At 43.6% G+C, this 27,006-nt stretch overlaps 1 protein-coding gene across 9 annotated transcripts in view; it reads left to right on the plus strand.

Moving 5' to 3' along the window:
• Positions 1 to 26,415, plus strand: part of RERE (arginine-glutamic acid dipeptide repeats) — a 259,220-nt gene extending 232,805 nt beyond the window's left edge. For 7 of the 9 annotated variants that reach the window (XM_075520186.1, XM_075520193.1, XM_075520187.1 and 4 more), the window contains 11 exons: positions 6,965 to 7,127; positions 9,322 to 9,414; positions 10,170 to 10,369; positions 11,685 to 11,846; positions 13,322 to 13,435; positions 14,360 to 15,744; positions 16,157 to 16,379; positions 17,647 to 18,370; positions 21,687 to 21,833; positions 22,057 to 22,237; positions 23,328 to 26,415. In XM_075520186.1, the coding sequence (XP_075376301.1) occupies positions 6,965 to 7,127; positions 9,322 to 9,414; positions 10,170 to 10,369; positions 11,685 to 11,846; positions 13,322 to 13,435; positions 14,360 to 15,744; positions 16,157 to 16,379; positions 17,647 to 18,370; positions 21,687 to 21,833; positions 22,057 to 22,237; positions 23,328 to 23,361 (3,426 nt within the window). In that variant the 3' untranslated portion in view covers positions 23,362 to 26,415. The remainder of the gene's footprint in view (positions 1 to 6,964; positions 7,128 to 9,321; positions 9,415 to 10,169; positions 10,370 to 11,684; positions 11,847 to 13,321; positions 13,436 to 14,359; positions 15,745 to 16,156; positions 16,380 to 17,646; positions 18,371 to 21,686; positions 21,834 to 22,056; positions 22,238 to 23,327) is intronic. The other 2 variants (XM_075520190.1, XM_075520189.1) reach the window with 2 other exon arrangements.
• Positions 26,416 to 27,006: the final 591 nt, after the last annotated feature.

Genomic DNA, 27,006 nt, shown 5'->3' on the forward strand with positions numbered 1-27,006 from the left:
GCTTTTAAAATATGCTAGAGAACTGAGAAACCTGCAGGATATTCGTTAGATTTTTGATGTGTTTTTTGTAGTGTTAGTAAAATATTGCTTGGTTTTTAAAAGCTTCTCTTAAAATTTCAGTAATGTTTTAGATTATGCAGTATTCCTGTGCACCCAAGGTGGACATTAATCAGTGCTACTGAACAAGCTGCTGAGACTTATTGCTTAATTAGAGCATATGCAAACCTATTTGTCATAGTTGGCAGAGGCACGTAGACCAAGCTTAAAATTGTAAAAATGCCTAGGTTCAACTCTTCTGAGCTGCACACAGCTGTTGTTCTTTCTCTTCCCTGCTGCATTTTTTCAATACTTTAATTTGTTCAGACCAAGACAAGAGTTCCGAATTTTCTCTGTCTGGATATAGGCTCACAACAAGAGCCATGCAGCGCGCTCGGCTCGCTGTCCCATTTGTGCCTTGGCGTGGTAGGCTGTGCTGTTCCGCGGGTCGGAGGGTTTCTTGCATGATTGTGCTAGCCTGTTCGCATACGTTTGCGCCTCTTGTGTTAGCCACCTTTGGGTATGGAGATGTGCGTGATGGAAGGGACTGATACCTTCAATTTTGTCTCCCAGTCTGACAGTGTGTGGCAATATTCTGGGTTGTTCTGTAAAGTTTCGGGAAGCAACCTGGAGATGACAGACAGCGATACGTGGGTCTGTACCGAAGGGGTGTACTATAAAGCTCCCATCCTGCAAAACTGTGCATGTGTAGTCCGTTTTCTTGATATGGCCCTTGGCATGCAGGCATTTGAGCAGATGTTGTAACCAAGACTGTTAAAGCCAGGGGATTCAGTGAAGGAGGGAGGCGCTGGAGACAGTGTTTTTACCACAGGACTTTAGTAATAGGGAGCATTAGCTAAATTGAGTTGACTTAATAAAATCTTGATGCATTCCATAAAGATTGTGAATTCATTAAGGCCACAGCTGGACAATCTGTTCCCCTCTGGTCTGCCATGACTAGTTTATAGCCATTGAAGAGAGTTGTCATTTACCTTTTCTGTTTAATTACTGTAAAGCTATTCCCCTCCTCCACTTTTTTTTTTTTTTTTTTTTTTCCCCCTGGCAGAGCTAGGCTCTGGGGAAATTAAACAGCAATTATTATGTTTGCTCACTCTGTTATACCATAACAGATACTTGAAGGTAAGTTGATGTGTTTGTGTGATTGGCTTCCACAGGAGCAGTGTCTGCTGCGGCAGGGCTGTCAAAACCTCTCAAATCCAGAAATGCATAGGCAGTGTTAATCCTTTGTTTACCTAAGGCAAGACTAAACACAAACATGGGGCACAGCTTGTATTGTGTATTTTACATTTGAAAACTAGCGATAAGAAGTGAGAAACCAGGGCACGCAGCACTAACTGGCGCTCGTGTTAGTTTGTTAAGGGTATGGAAGAGCTAGTACGGCCTGTCCTGGTGTTCCGTGATCTGGCTTGGAGAGCTTGATTGAGCTGCAAAAAGATACGGGTGAGAGCAGTGGGTGAAAACGGTGGGAGAGGGAAGCGAGAGGTGCCACATGCCAAGGAAGTAATCTCCGAATAAGTGCAGATGGCCTGTGCAGTGCAAGCAGAGTGCTGGGGCAGGGAGGATGTGGGCTGTTGGGCACCCGAAGGCTCTCGTCAGCTCAGCCTCCAGGGCTGAATTGCAGAGAAGGTCTCTGCTGCATACTCCTGCGGGAGTGGATCTGAACCATTTCTTTCTCTTTAAAAATAATCCCTAGAACAGAGCTAAAAGGAGATGAAGTGTGACTTTTTTTTTATGTACCTACAACATGGGGTGAAGTGGCCTTGGCAGGAGAAGGCAAGAGATTTGAGGAGTTGAGCTCCAGATGTGTTTCAAAACTGATGAAAGCTGAACGATGGTTTTCAGCGAAGAACGTATCCCTCTGTCTTGTGAAACTTCAGTAATGGGAAAGTAGATGTTCTCGAGGAAAGGTGGCATTAAAAGCCTTGAACAATGCTTCTCATTTTGCTTTATATGTGTTTGATAAATTGCTTGGGACAGTTAATCAGATGTTAACATAGAAAAATGGAGCTGTGTTTGCAGAAAAGAGAGGCGGCGTATCAAGTGGAGGTGAGGCTGTTCCTATGAACAGCTAAGCAGATTGGGAGAGAAATGAATCTTCTCCCCACACTGATAGAAAAAGCTGCTCCTTCATGCAGTTGATCTGGGAGGGCACTGATAGCATCTTTCTTGGATGTGGCACAGTACAGGAATTAGAGCTGCTCGTTTGAGGGGTGCTGTTGGAGTAGACTTATGGGCCATTTTATTGGGACTTTCCTTCTAACGTATTGGATTTATTGGTAAGTGATACCAATGGACAATTGTGTCAGCAACATCAGTATCTGGGGGTCTGAGAGATGAGGTGGGTTTCAGGGACAGGAGGCAGCCCATGAACAGTTCTGTTCAAAGAAGCAGCAACTTGGACATGGAAACCCTTCCTGCCAGACAGTTGCCTCAAAACACTGGCTCAAAACACCCCCAAACATCTGGAATGTTACAACTGCTCTGATTCATTAGACTGGGGGCTTTGCTGAAGAGTGGCTTTGCATGTGCTATAAGGGACTGCCTCATCGAACACTCATGTTTCTTATTTGCATATGTGTTATGGGTCATCCGTGTATGTGCAGCCATATAAAATTTTGCTACGTCACGATCAAAGTGGGTCATGAGCTGGGTCACGCATCGCTTAAGTTTACCATTTCATTGTGAGGCTTTGCAGTGGTTGTTAATGCCTGTTTTATTGGTGGTTCCAGAACTGGATTAAACAAGAGCATGTTATTGGGTGCAGGGAAGAGAAGAGGGTGACAGAAGCAGTTGGATGCTGCTTATTGCAAAAGGAGACAGTCTCCTCCTAACTTCAGATGGTCTGTGCGCTTCAGGCCAGTAAACTGGATTAGAGAGTGACGAACAAGGTCACTATTTCGAGCAGGAGGTTCAGCCCTCCCTGAACATGCCTTGCAAGCCTTGAGTTTCTCTTCCACCATCAGCCAGAGACCTCACCACAGGTAGTAGTTGCTTCATTGGTCTCACCCCTTTCTTAATTTATCTCTGAAGTTTGGAAATGAGGGAGATGTTGTTACCCCACAAGTGTGAGGTCGTTTAGCCAGTGTGCGAGACGCCAATATACACACAGGGCAGAGGTATTTTTATTTCATGTTTGCGCAGAGATGGGTGCTAGGTGGTAGCTCCACAAAGCCAGCACAAAGTTCGGTCATGTAGGTACAGTATTTATACAGTGTAGTTATGCATATGCGTAAGTAATTACACAAAGCAGTTTTCTGTTGGTCTACATTTCTCTTATTTCAACTTAAAGCTACAGTGCTACTTTAATATTAAAGTAGCAGTGTAGCGCACGCTCAGAGGTGAGGGGTCTCTGCTTGGGCCGGGGTCTCCAGCTCGAGGCGTGTGACTTTTAGTATTATAATGAGGATAGTTCACGTGAGGGTGCTTCTTACCGCACTCCTACTAGCTGTTTCAGATGGTTCCCAAAACATTTTAATTAGTTTACATATTTCTCCACGATGTGCTTCTCTCCCAAGGACAGTAATTCTTGTTTAGACGTTCTGCTTTCCAGCCTGAATCCCCCTTATCAGCTTTACGTAAGCCTTGGCCTTCCACCGGCTCCTGTTAGACTACACTGTTAGACTACAATGTCGCTCTTAAGTTGAAGGAGTATAACGATACAATGAAGGATGGTTCGGTCTGCTTTATCCTGTGTGACTTCAGTGCATACGTTGCTAGCAATACCCAGTTCCTGCCACAAAAAACTTCAAATGAGACATGCAATATATTTGCAGGTGGTTGGGTTAGGACTGTTCCCCTGGGTGTAGACCTGCTACCCAGAAAATCGGATTCAGAGCAGCTGCTCTCAGCCCTCCCCCCGTGAACAAGCACCAGACTGCCTCAGCTCATCGTGCTGTTGGCAATTATAGTACAGAGATGTAGGATGTGTTGACTGCGAGACCTTGTGGTGAGGTGAGGTGAGATCGCCAGGAACAAGATGATCATTACAGGCCATTCATGTCAGCAGCGTTTATGCTTTTCTGTTTTGCTTGCAAGCAAAAACAGCAGCTAATTTGCAAGGCTGCCTTTTGTAAAAGGGCCTTTTGATCAATGCTTGCCTGTGTTAACGTTTCAGTAGGCTATTGATTTCTGCAACAGCTTTTGTTCCCTGAATTTATGGGCGATGGGTTTCAGCAGTGCACGCTATGCATGTTTGATTAAAGTTCATTTGACTTCACTTGTAGTCAAGCTGGAAGCTGTTTTTACTCCCTGTTTGTAGAACCAAAGCTTTCCTGACTTACTCCTTTGTGCTCAAGCTTCTGCCACCCGTGCCGTCACCAGCGTACGCTGTTTCTAATCCTTCCAGACTCACTCCACTCCAGCGTTTAATCCCTTAGGTAGACAATATAATGTTAGATAGCCAGGCAGCTAATAAGATCTGGCATGGAATTTTTTCAGTGTAGTACATGTCTAACCCGTGCGTATGTATAGAACATTAACATTCTCTGTGTATGCTTCCTCTCTGACTTCTACTTCTCCATCTGTGTAAGAAAGTTGAGTAATTTACTGAGTCATGTAGCTGTGCAGTCTGACGATGAATTTGAAGTACAGAATGTTCTCTAGTCCTTCAATATATCTAGATTTCATAGATGGGGTGAAACTGGTTGTTGAATAAACTTCTGTTTCATCTTTACCTGCATGTAGTTGTGACTGCACTGCTGGCAGGGTCTCGGGAAGGAAAGCATTATCGTCATGAAGTTAATATTTTTTTATAAATATACACCATTGTTGTTTTTTTTTTTAAAGTTCTGGTTATGATGTAGTGCAAGTTGTCAAACTTCCCTTGAGACCCGATGGGTTTGCAGTGCGTAAACAGAGCTCAGATAGGTTCCCGTTTCCTATTTTATGATAGGAGGAAAACAGATTGGTTTGCACTCTGCTGTTGCCGTATGTCAGAGGACACAGTAACTCAGCGACAGAACGCCATGGGATTTACTGACTTGCTCCTTGGTGCTGATACCTCAGATTTGATACAAATGAATTTATAGGTAAAATGTGGCTGGTTTAATTTGCAAGAGACTTTTTACCTCTGCAAAGCATTGCATAAGCTTTTCTGCAGAGCTTTGTCTGCCTCCTGGCACAGGTCATCCATATCCCCGGTTTGACAAACAGTTGTGCTGGATGGACTTTGAGCCCACTTAATGGACTCAAAGTAAAATGGTATTTCTAAAGCAAACATTGTACAGTTGAACGCAGGAGCAGAGCAGGGTGCTGGGTGTCAGAATTCTGTGTTCTTCCCAGATCTGACATAGCTGGAATGCTCATCACCAGCCTGCAGCCATTTTAGTTTTAGATTCTCCTCAAGAAAGAGTTATGCATTTTATTTTATTTTTTTTTTAGCAGGGCTTTTGTCCGTCAGAATCAACAATTGTAGGTAATGATTAATTTTGCCCACTTAATCCTTCCTCCTCCTAACCAAGTATCGCTCTGAATACGGTTTGGTGTGAATATTGTTCAGGTCTGGGGAGGAGGTCAGTAGCATCAATCCCAGTCTACAGCAGCGCAGATTAAAAATGCATCTATTCTGTCTATCGCCAGAAATCAAAGTTGTGGTTGTGTTCTTTTTCTGGTGTTTCTATTTTTAAATTAGGCATTGGTAAAATTCTTAAGTGTCTTAAATGTCAGCAGTTAATGTCTAGAACAACATCCTCCTTTTGTCTTTCAAGTGTTTCGGTGGTACAGATGTTAGTTACGGCTGTAATTGCTTGTTTGAGGCCCTTGGGAGAGTTTGGATTAAGGGTGTGTCTTTATTAGAGTTAACTTGAGTGATCTGCCCTCAGTATAGGCTGCAGGATTTCCCCACAGAGGGAGCAGGCTGAGGTTATGTTATTTGATCACATAAAATGCAGTTCAAAGAAACCCTTTTTGTGGGCAATTCAGGTATGTTTGTTCTGATGTTGATTTTTCAAGGGGCTGGTTAGAACTTCTCCGTTTTTCTCTTGCAACTTGAAAGAAACAACACCTTTTACCTTAGAGGCAGACAAGTCGCCAGGAAATGATGGGGTTTCAAAGTAAGAGAAAAGAGATTAAAACCACATGCTGTTCTTTAGTTCGGCATTACATCCGCTAGTTTGAATGGCAGCTGCTCCAGTTTTTGAATGTAAGCCAGATTCATTATGCTGTGAAATTATCACTCATTTCTCTAGGTGTGCTCTTTTAACTGCTTAATTAATTTAGATGTGGGCATATATATTCAAATTAAAGCACGATTTACTGTAGTAGGCTTGAGTTGTGGTTATAGGCTTCTCATTGAACATGTTTTTATTCTACCTTTCAGCTCCTTAAACAGGAATATTTCACAATACCTGTACGCAGAACGTAGGTTGACAGCATGGCAGTATCTGTTTGGATTGATCCTTATTCTTTCTGTAAACACCAGAGAATTCTTAGCAGTTATCAGTTATTTGTTCTGACAGCTCACTGAGAGGCAGTACCTCTCTGGGTGGATGCAGTGCTGTGCCGTGCCGTGCCGTGCCATGCCATGCCATGCCATGCCGGGGGGTCAACAGGATGCTGACAGCAAGGCACGGGCACCCCCTTCCGAACTGCTGAGACCAGCAGGGCCAGCAGCATCCAGGCAGAGCCTGGGTACTTGCTTACTACCCAACCTCTCTCCTTTTCTAGCGGAGGAGGAGAGGAGCGAGAAGGCATTTATTGACTTCTCTTCCTCCCCTGCAAAAGCAAACAAAAAATAATGAGGTTTTTTTTTTTCTCGGTCTTATCTAAAGAATTCTTTTGTCTGGCTGAAACACATCATGAAGCTTCCTACAAAAATACATGTGCACGCATACAGAGAGCAAAAGGGAGGGAAAAAAGCTGACAAGGCAGATTTGCATGCCCCTCTAACATACGCCTTCTGTATTTGCAGGGAGAACTAATCACCTTCTATTACTATTGGAAGAAAACCCCTGAAGCAGCGAGTTCTCGAGCCCACCGTAGGCATCGAAGACAGGCTGTGTTTCGGAGAATTAAAACTCGAACTGCTTCCACTCCAGTCAACACTCCCTCCAGGCCCCCCTCCAGTGAATTCTGTAAGTGGAAGCTAAAAGCAATGCATTTATCTTTGTTTAGATGCAGGGAGCAACAGTAATGTAATGGTGCTGTACCTTCAAGTGAATGAAGCAAGGAAATGGAGTTCAGGCAGTTGCCCTCTCCTGTTCCTGTACCATTATGCTGGAATGTGGTAGGCGTCTTTGATCACCAAGTGCTTTGTGCAGTTCTTAAACATAAAAGCATCCTGTAAGGATGGAAACATTGCCCTGGTACTGCATTTCCCTACTCTCTTCTTGGTTTTGTGTTGTATTTTCTCCAGGCCTATTATGGTAATGGGGATTAGAAAATGCAAAAAGAGGGAAGTCCTTCATCCCTTTGGAAGGAAGTCCCTTTCATCCTTACTTGGTGACCCATACCTTCTGCTTGATCTCAGACCGTGTGCTGCAGCCAGCGCTGTTGCATCTTAATGCATCTTGGAAGAACTTTGGCCTTGACTGAAGCAGAAGTGTCTAAACAAAGAATAATTACCCAAACCAGTGAAATGTACTGCATTGCAAGGGGTTATGATTAGTAACATCCATGTGGATATATAAACCTTTATCCTTATGTAAAAGGCTTGTGTTACCCTGTGAGTTTTAAGTCTTTCTATGGACTAAACCCAGTGCACTTCACATGCCTTCTAAAGAAAAGGGACTATATGGAAGGCAGAAAATGGCAGAATCTTATTAATATGGGGGAGGTAGAGGTTGTGGTGATCCAGCAGGACAGAGAATTCTGGAGAAGGGTATTAGGTAGTAAGAAAAGGGCTATTAGCTTCTCCTTGCTGAAATTGGTAGGATTTATTGTTGACTTCTGCATGCACAAGAAGAGAGGATCTTGACTCTACAGCTTAATCCAAGGTACTCAGCACTTCAGTGTGGCTGGAAGGACCCATCCATATGGATCCCACTGCAGGATGAGAATAAAAATCAGTTTAGTAAAAGAAAGCAAGTTCTAGCCTGGTGCCAATTTTGCAGTCAGGGTTTAAACACCTGCCACAATTAATGTTGAAATTATGGTAGTGCCTTGTGTTAATTTGAAGGGTAATGAGTTGATGACAAATGCTAATGGCAAGTACTGTAGAATCCCTCCCTCTCTATAACCTGCATGTATTGCAAAATATGCTCGTGGAACCTTTAGTAAAACAGTATTCTTGCATCAAGGACTTCTTTTCTAATTAAAGATGTGAACAAAAGAAGCCACAGGGCTTTCCGCTTGTGACAAATTATAGACATGTTATGTTGTGGATTTATAGTGGTGGTGCTAGAAAAATGCAGTACTCTCAATAAGAAAGGATTTACTCCTGAGTTGTCTTAGAAGATGAGGTAAGATACAGTTTTTGTGATGTCTGCAGATTTTCAGTGCTTTAGATGGTGCTTTTTAGCTCAGCCTTGTAATCGGCTAATTTGCTATATACTGCTTGCCACAAAGGAAAGTGACCCTTTCCATATTCTCCACTTTTTCGAAACGTGACAATTCTTGAAATGTAAGTTTGCCGCAGGTTAAAACTCCTGTGGAGGCTTGCAGTAAAAATTGGAAAGCTGGTAGTATCCTTGTAGTACCTCTCATCCAAAAGAATCATAACCTGTTTTTCAAACAGGTACACTATATGCGAGCATCGTTTCTTCCACCCACAAAAAGTATCTGGCTCTTGGGTTAAATATAGCCACTGTCTAACAGAGTATAGCAGCAGTCCCCATCTGGTTTAGATTATGAAGTCTAGAAACAAAATAAAAACCAGAAGAGCTGCCACAGTATCTGCCCATGGAATCTAGTAAAGTAGGATTTAAGTATAGAATATTTGATTTTAAATTTGACCAGGTTCTAGAGATATAAGCCTCCTTTCTCTTAAAAATGGTGCTAAAAACACAGCCTCTCTAACTAAGCATGAACAGTATTTGAACGACAACTTAATTGGAAAAGTACCGTGTACTGAATCAAAAGTTCTGTGAATTGTATCACTTGGTGCATTCCTGGAATCCTCCAATCTGTAGACTGTGATCAGGTCTGGCCTTGCTTAGTTTGCAAAATCAGAAATAACGGCCATCCGAGGCAAGGTGATTGTAGGAGGTCATAACATTTACGTGAGAACTATTATTAATGGTTGTTTTAGCCAAGTAGGAGGAAATAGAAAATCCTGCTGAGTTTTTCTTTTTCATTTTCCTCTTCTTCCCTTGTTCTTTACTTATTCAGTGGACTTGAGCTCGGCCAGTGAAGATGACTTTGACAGCGAGGACAGTGAACAGGAACTGAAGGGCTACGCCTGTCGTCACTGCTTCACAACCAGTATGCACCTGATTCATTGCTGTGTTTCTCTCCCTTCTGCTACTGCCTCTTTAGTGCAGGCTCATTCAAGCAACAGCAGCTCGCGTGCATGTACGGCTGCTCAAAAAACGTGGGGTTGAATCAGCTAAAATGTGCAGCATTCCTAGCAGACTTAATCATGCTTTGCCATTGCAAATTAATATTGCAGTGACAAAGGAGGATCTTGAGAGGTAGACATTTATACAGGAAAAAAATCTACACAATCTATATAATCCATTTGCAATACAGCAAATCAATATTGGACTGTGACTGTCACACACGTAACTCCTTTACGCTGCACCACGTCTCTTCTGCAGCAGCCTCATTCCTGTAGGTATTCCTGAAGGTTATCTGATATTTGGATATATGCATGGCATGGCAGTGTGAGCCCTAAAATAGGGAAGGGAAGGAAAGGAGAAGTTCATAGCTCACGTCACTAAGAAACCGCAGCTTTGGAGAATAATAGCTGCCTGTTAGCTCCCAGGTAGAGCAGATGAGGCTTTTTTCTTTGTTTTCAAAGCGGTAGTTGCTTAAGCAAACAAATACTTTGTAAATTGAATATTGAAGATGTGCACTAGAACAGGACAAAGTTTTCCAGAAATTTCTCCAACTTTGTTGCCCGTAGAAAAGCAGCTACTTTTCAAGTTGTTGTGTGCTTTTTTTTAATAATGCTGTGTGTTTGCGGTGAGTATCTGGTACATTGCATATTTCTAAGCTGTTGCTTTTCCTGCCCCAAGCCTCCAAGGACTGGCACCACGGCGGTCGAGAAAACATTTTATTGTGCACTGATTGTCGCATTCACTTCAAAAAATACGGAGAGCTGCCACCCATTGAGAAGCCTGTAGACCCTCCACCCTTTATGTTTAAGCCTGTCAAAGAGGAAGATGATGGACTTAGTGGAAAGCATAGCATGAGGACAAGGCGGAGTCGAGGCTCGGTAGGCTTAACAGTCTTGCATTGCAGCTTCTTCTGTAAAGACGAGGTGTTGTCTGGAAAGAGGTAGTCAAACTTCTAAAATGACACTTTCTCCATCTTGCTTGTTTGCCATGGTATGTGCCTGCTGCTGCATTTGTGTATGCAAGCGTGAGATTTGCTGAGGTTGAGGCTTTCTTTGGAAAAAGGAGCTTGAAATGTCTCTTCTGCAAGTTCTAGTCAAACTTGTTATTTTCATGTTTTTAATGAGTGGCAGTGGACTGTCATCATAAGGGGGCACTTGACCAGCGTATCATTACAGATTTTGTACTAGTATGTGTCCTTCTTCCAGCTGGATCCTGCCAGAGGTAAGCCCTTGGGCTTATTTTAAAGGAAGAGTTTTAAAAAGTAAATGCTATTCATGTGGTCTCCTCGTATTACTGGAGTTAAAATCTCTTCCCTACAGAAAACTGTAGTTTGCACCTACCATCAGCGTGCTCTGCACAGAGTTTTACTCAGGGTGAAATGCCAGGAGCCTTACTGTGCGCAAGTCACTTGAACTCTGGCAGCAGCTCTAGTTAATTTGATGTTTGCTTTGGGTTTTGGCTGATAGAAAGCAGCAGATATATTTATTTTCCTTGCCCTCCCCTCTGCATCTTTCTGATCATGATGATATGATCATTGCTTCTACTAAATATCTTGTAAGGCTACGCTGTCAGGTAAGGTTGGCTTCATTGTTTTTATGGTAGCCAGTCATCAAAAAAACTGCCAAACTGGGAGGGAAACAGCATTAATTATTGAAATATACTCTACTGTGATTCCTTATTGCATAGCAGGAGCACACTGAAACTGTGGTTTAGGCTGTGGTCTTGACTGCTTGAATGCCAACAGGTAGACTTTTTGTTTTTTGGTTTTTTGTTTTGGTTTTTTTTTTTTTTTTTTTTTTATGGAACATGAGGGTCCCCTCCTACCTCATTCACTGTGTGCGTATGCACGCTTACAAATGTGCGTGCATGTGTTTTATGAAGAAAATTTAGCATGCAAACAGCAGCGGCTTTGGAACATCTTTCTAATGTTGTCATTTCTAGCAGTCACTACTAAATAAAATAATCAGCACTTAATGTTTTTGAGTAGACAAATTAAGGATTTGCCTTCTTGTACCTTTAATTCCAGATGAGCTTTCAAGGAAAAAATGTTACAATGTTAAATGCTTTTATTTTTTCATTTTTCAAGCTCTTAGCAGGAGTGGTCCATCCATGCCCCTGACACAAGACAGAAAAAAGTAAAGAGGTTGGGCAAATGCTGACTTTGATACACTTTTATTTCTGTTAAACAAATAGATGTCTACACTACGTAGTGGTCGTAAAAAGCAGCCAGCCAGCCCTGATGGTAGAGCCTCACCTATTAACGAAGACATCCGTTCCAGTGGCCGCAACTCTCCTAGCGCTGCCAGCACCTCCAGTAATGACAGCAAAGCAGATTCAGTGAAGAAGTCTGCCAAGGTAAAATTTTCCCATTCTTCTTTTCTGTTGGGACTGGACACCTGAGGCCTCTTCAGTCAGCTAAATGAGATGCAGATTCTAGGAGGGCAGGGAATGTCTCGGTGACCTAGAAATTCCTGCTTGTGTGGATAAGCAAAAAATTTAATGGTGCATCTGACTGATGCTTTGTTCCTGTACATAAGGATGTGTAGTGATAAAACCCATTAAAGTATCCCCGCATAACCTTACTGCTCTCATGATAAATTAATCCTTCAGTTTCAGATGCAAATGCAAGCATTAGGCTCATGGAAGTAATACAGATCAGAAATACTATATTTGAGACAAGCAGACAGTTTTGGGGATTTTTTTTTTTTTAAGCAGTACTTAATCTTTGTTTACAAAGGAATATGAATATGTAGTAATCAAGACGACTTCTGTTACTGTTTTTCTGTATGTATATTTGCTTGATTTTTCAGAGCAAGCTGACAGTTTAGTCTGTTCAAATGAGTAAGTGCCTTTCCAAGAGAGTACTGAAGAAACAGAGCCAGATGAAGCGGGAAGGCTTGCCATTAAGCAGTGTAAATTGAAAAGTAGCAAGTTAAAAATAAATATTTAAAAAAAAAAAAAAAAGTCAAAGCGGGAGTATGGAGCAAGTTTTCACATGATAAAACTGAGAACTTAGCAAAATTTGAAGTTAGGTTAGGTAATTATGTGATGTATAAAGCTGTCCCAGGCCATGAAAGAAGGTAGTAATCTTGTAATAGCTACTCACTGCTAGCCCTGTATTCGAGGGGGTATAAAAATATCCCTCTCAAAATATCAGGAGTAAAGCAAGACTTTCATGTAGTAGAAAGAGGCTTATCCTGTGCCTATCTACTGCAGAAAATCTTGCTCCATCCTCTGTTAACAACTGGTGTTGGTCTCCATTAGAAGAGTATACTGCGCCAGTTGATCTGGTGTGAGTTCCTGATGGACTTGGTTCTGTGACGGAAAGGTGGAAAGACAACTGCTTTGTTTAAAATATTCCTTCACTTTCAAAGCTCGAGACCACATCTGCATGATGAGGAATGCTTTACTCGGCCTTCCTTTTCCTTACTAGCATGTGTCAGAAATGTGTGCAGGGTTTGTGTGCAAACCGCCCCTTGGGTTTCTGTCTGCAGAAGTAAAATGGCAGTCTGGTTTGGGTTCTGTCTTAAATTTGACCTCCAGAGGGAGTGGCTAGAGCATTATGTAGAGGCAGATCTTCTGGGAGCTGCTCCTGGCAGGTGGTGGAATACAGCAGCAGCTCCAGAAGAGATTCCCCTACAACCTGTAATTGGACAGAGGGACAGATGCGTATTGGATTGTGGTTAAATACTGAACTTCTGATCAGTTTTCCTGCTCCGTAGGAACCTTCTCGTTTAGTTGTATTAAATATGGTAGCACTGGCATACACTCAGATTTACTTTTGCATTTATGTCACTGCTAACTGTTGTGTTCTGCTTCATTTGTGGCAGAAGATAAAAGAAGAGGTATCTTCTCCTCTCAAGAACTCCAAGAGGCAGCGGGAAAAGGCAGCTTCTGATACAGAGGAACCTGACAGGTCCAATGCCAAAAAATCCAAAACTCAAGTGAGTCCCACAGAGGAATACTTTCTCTTAGGAGAGTGGTTTGAGAGTGGGAGGGGGTGCAAACCCGGTAACAAACCAAAAACATAAAATCAATTTAAGCCACAGCAAATTGTACCTTAATCTGCGGCTGGAAAGCAACCCATGTTATAATGTGTTCCTTCTGTTGAAAAACAGTGGAATGATACGGGGTAAGTCCAGAAGTCTTTTCTTTGTTTTAATATCAATATCAACCATATAGGAGTATATACTTGGATTATTTTCCACCCCCTCCCTCCAAATGTTTTGTAATGGAAATTCCTTTTTTCCTCTTCTGTGGCAAGTTAGACCACCACCACTGGAGTTCTCGTAATTTAACGGTATCAAAGCTCAACTGAAATACTTTTAGGATGTCTTTTCAGCTCTGTGTACCTGACCAGGTTCACGCTGTGCACAGGATTTGGGAATTTTGGCACTGAGCTTTCCGTATTACAGAATCACAGGATGGTTGAGGTTGGGAGGGACCTGGAGGTCATCTAGTCCACCCGCTGTGCTCAAGCAGGGCCACCTAGAGCCAACTGCCCAGGACCATGTGCAGATGGCTTTTGAGTATCTCCAAAGACAGAGAGTCCACAGCCTCTCTGGGCAACGTGTTCCATTGCTTGGTCACCCTCATAGTGAAAAAAGTGTTTCATTATGTTCAGGCAGAACCTCCTGTATTTCACTTTGTGCCCATTGCCGCTGGACGCTACTAAAAAGAGCCTGGCCCTGTTGTCTTTGTATATTTATGTTGCCCGGTGCTGTTTCAAGTCCTGTGGGGTTCAAAGGGTGGTACATGCACTTGGGTTTGCACAGCATGTGGAATACGTTGCATCCTGCGGCATGCTGGTAATGTTCTTTGTGCAGGTTTCTCACGCATGGTGATTATTCTTCCCCCTCTCCCTGCAGGAGATCAGCAGGCCAAACTCTCCCTCGGAGGGTGAGGGCGAAGGTGAGAGCTCTGACAGCCGCAGTGTCAATGACGAAGGGAGCAGTGATCCCAAGGACATTGACCAGGATAACCGGAGCACGTCACCCAGCATCCCGAGCCCTCAAGACAATGAGAGCGACTCGGATTCGTCTGCTCAACAGCAAGTGCTGCAGGCACAGCCCCAAGTGCTTCAGGCACAGAGCGGTGCTGGCCAGGCTCCTCCTCCTACGCCACCCATATCAGCCCAGTTACCAGCATCGCTGCCAGCAGTGTCGAGCGCTACTTCAGCTGCACCGCAGGTCTCGCCATCGGCATCCCAGCCCCCCAGCCAGCCCCAGGCCTCTGCGCCACCACCTCCTCATTCTCACATACAGCAGGCTCCTGCTTTGCACCCGCAGAGACTCCCGTCGCCCCACCCACCCCTGCAGCCTTTGAGCGTGTCGCAGAGCCAGCCGACCCCTGCCTCTTCACAGCCTCACTCGCAGCCTCCGCTCCACAGCCAGGCTCAGCCTGCCCCTCACAGCCTGCAGGCCCAGCCCCTCCTGCCTCATCCTGTACCTTCCCAGCCATTTTCCCTCCCCACTCAGTCGTCTCAGTCTCAGGTTCCCCTTCAGACACAAGCACCATCTCATTCTCACTCTGCTCTCCAGGTTCAGGTAACGCAGCCTGTCCTGCCAGCTGCAACCTCACTGCAGCAGGCTCAGCCTCCACGGGAGCAGCCCTTGCCCCCTGCACCCATGGCCATGCCTCATATCAAACCTCCCCCTACTACCCCAATCCCTCAGCTCCCCACTGCTCCGTCCCACAAGCACCCTCCTCATCTCTCTGGCCCTTCTCCATTCTCAATGAACTCCAACTTGCCGCCACCACCTGCTTTAAAACCTCTGAGCTCCCTCTCAACCCATCATCCTCCATCTGCACACCCTCCTCCTTTGCAGCTGATGCCTCAAAGCCAGCCGCTGCAGTCTTCGCAAGCCCAGCCTCCTGTGCTGACGCAGAGTCAGAGCCTTCCCCCACCTGCTAATCACCCCCCATCTGGACTCCATCAGGTACCCTCCCAGCCCCCCTTTTCTCAGCATCCATTTGTCCCAGGAGGCCCACCTTCCATCACCCCTCCTTCTTGCCCCTCCACTTCCACACCGCCCACTGTGCCTGGCATCCCACTTCAGACTTCCATCTCCACATCAGCAGCTTCTAGTGGAAGCGTGCCAGTGGTGACAGCCTGCACGCTACCACCTATTCAAATCAAAGAAGAAGTCCCAGATGAAGCTGAGGAACCAGAAAGCCCTCCCCCGCCACCCCGAAGTCCATCACCAGAACCTACTGTGGTGGATACACCAAGTCATGCTAGTCAATCAGCCAGGTATGGAGGTTGTCATCAGTGCTTCCTTAATGTGCTCCGGATTTCTGTGTAGCAGGCAGGGCACTCCCGAAAGCTGAGAAATGAGCTCCTGTGGGAGCCAAGTGTCTTTTACACGTGCATCTTGTCAGCCTCTCTTTCTAGCATGATTTTGCTCTGGTTTTCTGGAAAGGTGCTGTTTCAGCCAGCGTATTCAGACAGGGCATTACAGTTTGTAATTGTGAGAGGGGTTTTATACTCCGCTTGTCTGTGGAGTAATATGGTACAATTAATTTTCTCATTGCTTTCAGGAAAGCTAGTAGCGCTATTGTATAAGCGTAGAGTGATACTTTTTTTTTTAAATATATATAGCTCTTAAATCCCAGACTCTTTCATCTTTCCCAGGGCTAAGCTCTTTCTCTTTTGTTTCTTTCAGGTTCTATAAGCACCTGGACCGTGGCTACAATTCATGTTCAAGAGCAGACTTATACTTTATGCCTCTGGCAGGATCGAAACTGGCCAAGAAGAGAGAAGAGGCCATTGAAAAGGCCAAAAGAGAAGCAGAGCAGAAAGCCAGAGAAGAGAGGGAAAGAGAAAAAGAAAAAGAGAAGGAAAGAGAGAGGGAGCGGGAGCGCGAAAGAGAAGCAGAAAGAGCTGCGGTAGGTTTATTTGTAGCTAAGAGCTCTTTAAGGGAGTTGGCATGGTAGGATCTGACCTGGATGGTGACTACAGAATGCAAACGCCCAGAAGCGCTTTAATGCACGTGCAGTCAGGTATTTGGGAATGTGGGAGCCTTGCGTATTAAGTGAAAGTCAACCAGCTATGAGCACCTCCTGGCCTGCCTGTGACTTTCTTCTCCTTAAAGGAAATACAGAGTTTCTACTCCTCCTCTGTTTCTGATGTGCAGGAAGCTAATGCAGCCGGGGATAACTAGGCCAAGTAGTTACATTTACTTGCAGTAGAAAAGCACTCTGTGCAGGTACAGTGAATGCCTTTGCGTACCTTGTGCCGCTGTGCAGGCACAAGAGTGCTGTCTGCTGGAAAAAGGGGATCTGAAGGCTTTTTAAATTTGAAGTAAACTTAATTCACTTTTTTTATGGGGAGACCCAAACTCTAGTCTTGGTATAAAGAGCCAATACAACTAATCCATTTTTCTGTGGCTTGTCGGAATGGAATGGCAACTTCTGGGCTCACAGAGTTGGTAGGTTGGTGATACATTATTGATGCTGAAGAAGAAGGTGCTAAAGTCTTCCTACTCCATGGTGCATTTCAGAGATCTGAATCATGGCTGTGTTTTTTCTGGAGGATCATAAAAGTCAGGATATAGCATCTGTCCGTTAAGGGATGTGTCATGTATGGGGACTTCGCTTTATTTTGGGGATAGGGCTCCTTGGGCACTCACATGGGTAAATGGTGCTTATTGCCCTCGCCAGCAGTGCCATGCTGCCCTTGTACAGGAGGGTAGAGCAGGATGCAGAGTCCTGATGTGAAAGGGGTGGAATTTGTTGTGTTGCACATCGTGGAGATGAGTTTCCTTGGGTTTAGTAAGTTTTAGGATACAAGTGAGTGTGGAGAGGAGAGGAGGAAGACACTGCAAACAAGACCGGTAGTCTGTAGTGACGTGTACCAGCCAGCTGTTGCCCATAGCTGTGACATGTACTAAGTAGTTGCTGCTCTGCTAACTGTAAAGCAGTTAGCGTAGCTTTGAGGCTGCCACTACAAAGTAGTTATCTTCCGAACTACAGGATAGACAGAATCCATTTCTTCCCCAAACCACACTGGAGCACACAACTGCAGGAGTTGTGAGGCTCAGCAGGCTGAACTTGCCTCCTGTTAGAGCTTGAAGCACAAGAAGGGAAGTGTGTGCCTGCTGTGTTTTTAAGCCAAGTGTGTTGAACTAAAATTCTCTTCCCCCATTCTGTGCAGCAGAAGGTATCCAGCTCCTCCCATGAAGGCCGTCTTGGAGAGTCTCAGCTCAGCGGGCCAGCACATATGAGACCTTCATTTGAACCTCCGCCGACGACCATCGCTGCTGTACCACCTTACATTGGTCCAGATACACCTGCTTTACGAACACTAAGTGAATATGCCCGTCCTCATGTCATGTCGCCAACAAACCGTAATCATCCCTTCTTTGTCCCCCTAAACCCCACTGATCCACTTCTGGCCTACCATATGCCTGGCCTCTACAATGTGGATCCCACCATTCGGGAACGAGAGCTGCGAGAACGGGAAATCCGGGAGCGAGAAATCCGGGAAAGGGAGTTGAGAGAGAGGATGAAACCTGGCTTTGAGGTGAAGCCCCCAGAGCTAGATGCACTGCACCCAGCTACTAACCCCATGGAGCATTTTGCCAGGCATGGTGCACTGACTATTCCCCCAACAGCAGGACCTCACCCATTTGCTTCCTTCCATCCGGGTTTGAACCCCCTTGAAAGAGAGAGACTTGCACTGGCAGGCCCACAGTTACGGCCTGAAATGAGCTACCCTGACAGACTGGCAGCAGAGAGAATACACGCGGAGCGGATGGCATCGCTGACAAATGACCCATTGGCACGGCTCCAGATGTTCAACGTTACGCCTCACCATCACCAACATTCACACATACACTCGCATTTACACCTACATCAGCAGGATCCCTTACATCAAGGTGAGCCCAGGGAAATGGGCTAGGCAGTTCCTAGGGAACCTCTCTTACGGCTGTTAGCAGCAGTCTGCCCAAAACACGCAGACTTTGACTCTGTGGAATTCAAGTAGCAAAATCCCTGTTTTCTTGTATATGATGTGACTTCTGTACTGTGTAAGGTTGTGATAACTGAAATGAAAACAATTATTTTTTGGGTGGGTGGACCAATAACGGTGATCAAGTAAATGTTGGTAACAGTACAGCGATCTTCATTGAGAATGCACACTGGCACTGTAAAAGGTTTGCTGTTTTGGTTTTGTTTGGGGTTTTTTGGTTTGGTTTTTTGGGGGTTTTTTGGTTTGGGGTTGGGGGTTTTTTTTTTGGTTGGTGGTTCTTTTTTTTTCTTTCTTTTTTGAAGTACAGGAGTCCTAGAGCACCACCTTACAGTGGTGTCTGCTGTACAGGTGGAGGCTCCGTTGCGTGCAGGGAATTCACTAGGAGAGATGTCATGGAACTGGTGACACTGCTAATGCTAATGGCTGTTATGTTACAAGTCATAGCTGGAAAGGAGCTGAAGCTGGTGTTTCCATATAGGAGCTGAAAAAGAAATTAGGAGAGAGAGGCTTCATCTCTTTAGCCATTTGACATGCCAACCATCTGGTTTTAGTTGAGCTGAAATTCTCTGTCACAATTCTCCCAAGAACCATCTAAATTTATGGGTTGGCATCTTTTTAGCTACAGTTTATTCTTACGTGTGGAAATTTTTTTCCCCCATTTAATAGTCTCTCTATTCCCATTTAATAGTCTCAAAAATTAATTGATGCCTTGCTCATTTCTAAAGAAAGCTATATGGTTACTCCTCTAGAAGTCTGGAGTCTGGAAGATGAGGCACTAAGCAGAATTTTTCTGATTTTCTGGTGGCAGACTGGAGAGAACATAACAAGCAAGGCACCAGGTGCAGTAGCTGCTAAGTAAGAGGAAAAAAAAAAAAGTCCAAGTACTTAAAGTGCAGCTTCTGGTGCAGCTGGCAACAAATGTAGTGTTTGTGCAAGCAAATATAGTATAGTTCGCCTTGGAGCAATATGTATTAAGCGGAGCTGGGATGTCTGCTTTTTGGCGTTTGGAAGGAATTTGAGTGCTGTTGCAGAAGCCAAATTGTATAGCAAGGAAATCAGCAGGGTCTTGTGAGACTGTTAAGGGGCGGGGGATTACAGGTAGGAGATGATAGTGCTCGGTGTCAGCATTCTTAAAGCTGTCAGCTGTGGACTTTGGTTGAGACTGCACAAATTACAAACTGGTTCAATTTGAGGCAGGTTTGCATACCCCGTTGATAGCAGAAGTAGTTTGTCATAGATCATGTCTATAGAAGGATTCTGTTGCCAGGTAAGTTGCTTACCACCTCTGTGCAGGTAGGTGTAGATACTCCCCAGTTACTTGTTCTGGACAAAAATATGGCTAGTACGTTCTCCCTCTCAGTCTAGCGAGAGACTGGTGCAGATAAAGCCAAGTCAACTCAGTGTCAAGTCTCTCTTACCTGTGTTTGAAAAGTAATTTGGCTTTAATCGTAGATGCCAGGTTAAAATGCAGTTAGGGGCTCTCGAGTGTCTCCAAGTAGTTCTTGCTCCAGAGCGGGTCTATAGGTGGGTAAGGCCCTAAAGTGCATAACCGGTCTGTGTCCTTGGAGTGGGGATGAACAGTGTGTAAAACGACTGCACGTTTGTGCTCTGGACCAGGTAACGGCTGAGGGAGAATTGTGGTAGCTGTGTTATTCCTTTGATTTGTGGTTCCTCTGCCATCTGCTAACAGCTTAACATGTTGAGATTTCAGGTGAGCTGATGAGTATTCTTCAGGTTTCGCTGGTGTCTTTTTTCATCATATTGGTAAAGTGACATCAGAGAGGTTGTCTACAGGTGTCCCTCTCCGCACAAGGATGGTGGCAATGTCATCTTTTGCAAACAAAGGGTTTTGCCAGCTTTTGGCCTATCAGGTAGTATTGGTAAAGTCAGAAGGATGCTTAAGTGCTTCGGTACTAAATGTCACTAGTGATCCTTCAGTTCTATGTGTGTAAAGGGGAAATAGGAGAGAGTTTGGGGGACAGTTTTTCTAAATCTTGACCATCTTTGTTGTGAAGAGATCAGAGTTCTCTTCAGAAAGAGAGGCCAGGTGTCAGGGATTGATAGTTAAAGAAAAACATGTTGTTTCCCTGTCAAAATGCTGCAATAAAGCATTCCACAGTTCTCTCTGATGGTTTTTTCTCAGTGTAGTTACCAGAGTTGAGCATATTCCCTCCTCAGGTTATTTGTGGCAGCAGATCTGTAATTCAAGTCACTTGCACTGATAGACAGAAATGGGATTGCTTCTTTCCAAGGAATCTCCAGAAAAATCAACTAAAACAATTCAGTTGGTAGCATGTTTGAGGTAACTTGTAAAAGCCAAGAACAGGAGATTCCTAGGAGAGCAGAGAGTAGTAAAATTTGGCCCAGAGATCCATGAATTAAGAGGTGGCCTCACATATAGCAGCACTACAGAGTTGGAAATAAAGCTGATGTGGATTTGCCCAACTGCTTATGGTTTTGGCTGGGTTTTTATCTCCTTGTGTCTTTTCTGTTTGTTGGGATAATAGTGGCCTGTTCCCCAGGCCAGTCCATTGCACAGGCATGCCAACAAGCAGGGGTAGGTAGAGGTGGGAACAAGTGGTTGGGAGGTAAAGACTGAAGAGCAGATTGCTTTTTTTCAGAGTCCGCTTAAGGTGTTTGACAAGGTGTTTGCACTCTGAACACATGGTAAAAAATGTAATTATGATGAGCAATTAAAAAAAAAAATCTGTACAGGGGAGAGATATTGCAAGGCTAAGTAAAGGTAAGAGCAGAGCTGTGCAGCAGGATTTCTTTTTTTAAGTCTCCAGTTATTGAACAGGCTTCACAGCAACATCTCAATTTGTCTGTGTTAGGCTGAGCAGGTCTGATTAGCAAGCACTGCTGCAATGTGTATGGGGGGAGTGTGGAAGGAACATCTGAAAATGAAAGCTTAGGTGGTTTAGTTAGTTGATTTAAAAAAAAAAAAAAAAGTTTTTTTTCCCTACCGCTTGGTGGATTTCTTTTTCTTGTAAAAATTGAAAGCCATGGGTTCTTGCTTTAACAATTAAGACTGTTTGGTAAGCAGATGTCACTTGAGGATAGAAAAGTGGGTTTCAAATTGGATGGAGCTAAGCTCCTGGTAATTACATGCCAGTTAGGTCAAATGATGATCCAGCTCAAGTCTAACAGGGCTTTTGATCTCGCAACAGTGAGCGATGCTTCCCAAAGCAGTTGATTGCTTTCTTTCTTTCCTTCTTTTAAAGGTTCAGCAGGACCTGTTCACCCGCTGGTGGATCCTTTAGCAGCTGGACCCCATTTGGCACGTTTTCCCTACCCACCTGGGACCATCCCCAACCCATTGCTAGGGCAGCCACCTCATGAGCATGAAATGCTCCGACATCCAGTCTTTGGTGAGAGCATTTGATGGTCCTTTACGACGGTTGGCTCTTGATCTGAAATGTCATCTTTTCTTCTGGGTCTTAGCATTTCTTGGGAGGGGAGTTGGTGGAGTTGAGCTGTAACTTAGGTTACAGCCAAAGGTTGGTTGGTTTGTTTAAAAAAAAAGTTTCATGGGACAGCTCTCTGCAGACCTCATAGCAAACAAGTGTCTAAAAATGGGCAACTCTTTCTTAGGTACTCCTTATCCACGAGACCTGCCTGGTGCCATTCCACCTCCTATGTCAGCAGCCCACCAGCTGCAGGCCATGCATGCCCAGTCAGCAGAGCTGCAAAGACTGGCAATGGAGCAGCAGTGGTTGCATGGGCATCCTCACATGCATGGTGGTCATCTACCAAGTCAGGAAGATTATTACAGGTGAGAGGTGCAATGAAGGCTTTTGGAGACTCAGGGGTGCTGCAGCTTCGTTCATCTTTCTCCACATTCCATCTTTTTTCTTCTGAATTACTGCCTTTCCTGCTGTGTGCTGAGTTACTGTCCTGATGCAGTTATGGAAGGTGGTGAAGCTGTACTAAGACCTGATTTGGGCATAGGTGATAGGGCAAATTGGAAGCTATGGAAGCTAGGTCCGAATTATTGGCACAAGATGTAGACTAGTTGAGTCTTACATTGCAGAATTACCTCTGATTGGGGTTTTTAGTGTAATACTTAACTATGATTGCTGCTTCCACATCTCTCTGTCTTCCCTGAAAGCAGTGGAGGAGGGTGGGTAAAAGCTCTATGAATGAGAAGAGGGGAGGAATTCAATAAATCTCAAGAAATGACTAAGGGCAATAGGAAATTGAAATGTGTGAATAATATGGATCCTGCATTACCAGCAGAGAATGCCTAGATGAATCATTTGAGTTCTTTCTCTGCAGAATGCTATATGCCGTTGATAGTAGAGTGGTTCTCTTCTTGGCCTACCGTATGTCACACCATCTTACTTCCTTTTTGGCAATGACCACTGACAACATGTCAGCTAAGAAGAAAGAGCCACCAGCCCCTAGCAAGAGTCATTCCGCATGGCTGTGGGTAGCAAGGATCTATAGGAAGCAGCATATTAAACACCTGCCTTGCACTGTGCTTTACTCTGATGTTTCGGTCCTTGCTTCTGCTATCCAAAATTGCCTGCTGGCCTTGTGCCGTGGGGGCAGCCGGTCTGCCTGAAGCTGACTGTCGTATCTGCAGCTGCAGATAAAGCTAAAGCGTGATGAGCCGGCGCTGGTGATCTTGCTCACGTGTAAGGAGCGCTTCAGTAGCAGAAGGTCATCACTTCCTCCCACACCAGCCAGTGTTATCACTGCTGTTACAACGGCTCTCATTTTTCTGCTGAAAGCTCACAAGTCCTGTTGCAACCCCTGTTCCCTTCAGGGCACGCGGGTGAGGTTAGCAGGAAGACAGGCTATCTCTGAAGTGTCGTGACACCTCCTTCGTTTTGTTAAAATGAGTTTTCTTTCTCTTTCAGTCGACTGAAGAAAGAAGGCGACAAACAGTTGTAATAAATTATTTATTTGTAATGCTGGCTATGGAAACCCCAGTCCTTGGGAAGGAGTGGAACATTTTTACATACAATAAGAGCTACAAAAGGAAAAGAATATCTTATAAAGATTTCTTTATATATTTAAAACAGAAACAACCACCAACAAGTAGAGACTTATCAGCATAGTGTTCATTTGTAGAGAAGATTTCTCAAGACTGGTGTGGGTCTCCCTGCATGACAACGTATTCAAAAGCCTATTGAAAATACAGGACTGTGTGGAATATTCAGAGAACTTCCTGCAATCTTGGTTTTTTTTTTTTTTTTTCTTACTAGTTTGTTTTGAGTAGGTGCTAGAATCAGGTTCACAACACAAGTCACTGTGCGTGAAGAGACACTCAATGCATCTATAGCTATTTTAAAAAAAACAAGGATTGCAAGTAGGTGACATAACAAGCTCTGAATCCAAGTGCTATAATAATAAAAATCTACTTTTATTTTAATACATTGTAGGAAATCTTCATAATTTTAAAGAGAGCTCAGTTCTGCAGCATGGCTTTTTAAGTCTGTAAATAACTTTTTTGGGTAGAGGGGAGAAACAAAACAAAACAAAACTCCAGAAACGTTTATCTTGATTTTCAGTAACATCACAAATTGTGAATTCCTACCTGGTATTGACAGAATACAGAGTTGATTTTTTAATAAAATATATATATATAATTATCCCTTTAATTAAAGGGAATGATGGGTATCAATAATTTCAAATGGGTAAAAGCTTGAAATTTGGTTTGATATCAACAATAAGCATTAAAGGGAGTTGCAGGGATAATGTTGCAAATGACTGTTTCTGTTCTTGGTTTTTTGGTTTGTTTGGGTTTGTTGGGGTTTTTTGTTAGTGTTACATCTCTCTGTTCTGCAGATGATTTCTGTTGAGTTGGGTTTCTCAGCAGTACAGGTGTCCCTTGGAACTAGCTTACCCTTTTGATGCCTACTTCAAGGGTTAATTTTCAGTGTGGCCATAATACACTTCTTTCCTATTGCTTTTTGAAACTTAATCTAACTACATTGGTTTTAGACTTTAGGCAAAGGTTCAAAGAAATAATCTGTTCTAAAATCTCTTTTTAAAAATGTTCCGTGGCTCAAACTAGTACAGCCAGAATTTTATATGCATGTGCATATTTTTGGAGGACATGCTCTTTCTGGCCTCTTATGTTTGATATGTTCTTAAGAAAAGTGGATAGGCAACTCAGTGTTCTTAAAGTTGTTTTGCAAAGACCAGTCTGTATTTCTCTTTGACTGTTTTAGTTTTGTTTTTGTAAGCAAAAACTTTTTAATTGCCACCAGTGTTCTGTATCTCAGGAACTTACTGCTTTGGTATTAACCGGATATATGGACAGTAACATTTACTGACTCCCGACACAACAGGTCCATGCAGAATAACTCCTGTTGGCTAGTTCCCATGTGGATGGTGAAAGGAGAGGATTACACAGAAGGCCAGTGAGCGTTATTTTGGAGACAGCTCTGCTTACTGTCTAGGCAGAATTTTTTTTTCCACTGTTTTGCCATGGGTTTTCTTTGCCAGAGCAGAGGGTGATGCAACCAATGGACATCTGAATCTGCTGGCCATTTTTTCTGCTGGTGCATAACTTCCCCCCATTCTCTCTCTCAACTCACGAGTGCTCTCTCTCTGCTGTTGTAAACTGTTCAGTGTGATGGTTGTGTCATAGGACTGTACTGAGCCATGTTTGATAAACTTGTAGTTAATCATACATTCTGATGGAAGGCATGGCATTCACAGTGCTTTATCCACCTCAGGTCTCAAAACAGTGTCAGTGTTAGTACCCAAAGATTACTGTTGGAGAGTTAGTAACATCAATTTACCAATTAAAAATACGCATTGGGGTATTCTAGGTCCACTTAAGGCAAGAGTGTATAGGAGAGAGAGGAGGACTATTTCAGCTGATGTTGATCTTCCTTTTTTTTCTGTCCTCCATTCCAGATTTCTCAGTGCTAAAGAACTGCAGTAGCATTTAATCAGTTCCATCTGCTATATTTGAACTCTCTGTGAAGGTATTAGGAGGAACAGCTAGTGTTTCTGAGATTTGGAAACCATGAGGTCAGTCTAGAATCAAGGATGGTAAAGTCTTCAGTCAATGCCTTCAGTCGCTGTCTGCAGTGTTCAGGTGAAATGGTTTTCTTCCGAGTAACGTTTTTTACTGTTGCTAACACTGGAATAGCTAGTAAGATCGGTCGGCTCAGCAGAGAGAGTGCCTCAGTTACTTCAAAGGTCTAATTAGGCACATTTCAGTTACACCTCCCCTCCTTGTTTTTACCATGTGGAATTTGGGAGTTTGGGGGAGTTCAGCCACTTCAGCCATTTCTTCTGATCCTTCTGTTTTGCTGTTATTTTTAGCTGTAGTTCTTCTTAAGGAAAAAAAAAAAGCTAATTGCCTCCCATGGTCCTCTCTCTGTCTGTAGTTTTTTTTTTCCAGCTGAAGTTTGCAGTCTGTTCAAAAGCTATTAATTGATCTCTCTTTTTTTTCTTTTTCTTTTAACCCCTCCTCCCCCCCAAGCATTCTGATAATTTGTGGGAGTTTTTTTGTTCACATCATTCAGCAAATAAGCACTGAAATTCTTCCATTTTAGACCAGTGATTAACTACAACTTTACACACAGTGGTTTTTGAAGCCATCTTGGTGTTCGATGCCCTGTTAAAGCAACCCAGACCTTTTGATTTTCTTTAAGAAATCTCTCTTATTTTTCCTCTGTTTTGAAGGTTTATTTTTTAATTTTGCTTTAGTGTTTTTGAAACGTCTCTCTTGTTCTATGTCGTCATGGTTGAGCTTGTTTCACTGCACCGTTAAAGCAGAGTGTACATTCTGACTGCTACATTTATATATATCTTGAAGCTTAATGTATATATGAGTAGTTTGCCATGGGATAACACAGTGTAAACAGAGTAGAAACCCAGAAATCGTGACTTCTGTGTTCTCTCCATTTGAGTATTTTGTAATTTTTTTGAAATATTTGTGGACATAAATAAAACCAAGCTACACTACAGCAGCCAGGTTTTGCCTGCAAAGCGAAATGTGTCTGTTGATTGTTGTTAGTGGGAAAAGAGTTATTTTCATCTGGGATAATATGGGATGCCGGCATGGCCATCTTGTCTGTTGCAAAGCTGTCTCGTCTTTCTTGGCTTTATTTTTTTTCTTTCTTTGAGGTCATTTCATTTTTAATATACAGTACACAAAACACCAACATCGTGTCCAGTTCCAGAGTATATTCTGCCTCCCTGAGTCATATGTATGCTCTAGGGCCATACTGCATAACTTTGGCCTGTTTTTCCGTAAGTTGTCAAATTGGTAAGAATGAATGTGTAGGGATGTTTTGGCTGTCATGACTTCAGGGTCTTTCTGTGTACAACGCTAATATATTGTAGCCACTGATCTGTCTGAGCACAAACAAGTAGTTAAAATGAAGTGTGTGGATAAGCTCTCATTGCGTCAGCCAAAGAGCAGAAAGACGAGAACTTCCAAACCAGAGAGGACAATTCCCCTAGTTTCAACAGAGTAGGAAAGACTGCACGCCATCATCATCTTTTAAATTTGCCTGTGAACCAAAGGTGTTCAGAAGACATGCAAGGGAGAATGAGGCCTGATGACTTGTG

The sequence above is a fragment of the Mycteria americana genome, chromosome 18, assembly GCF_035582795.1.
Source record: "Mycteria americana isolate JAX WOST 10 ecotype Jacksonville Zoo and Gardens chromosome 18, USCA_MyAme_1.0, whole genome shotgun sequence".
NCBI lineage: Eukaryota > Metazoa > Chordata > Aves > Ciconiiformes > Ciconiidae > Mycteria > Mycteria americana.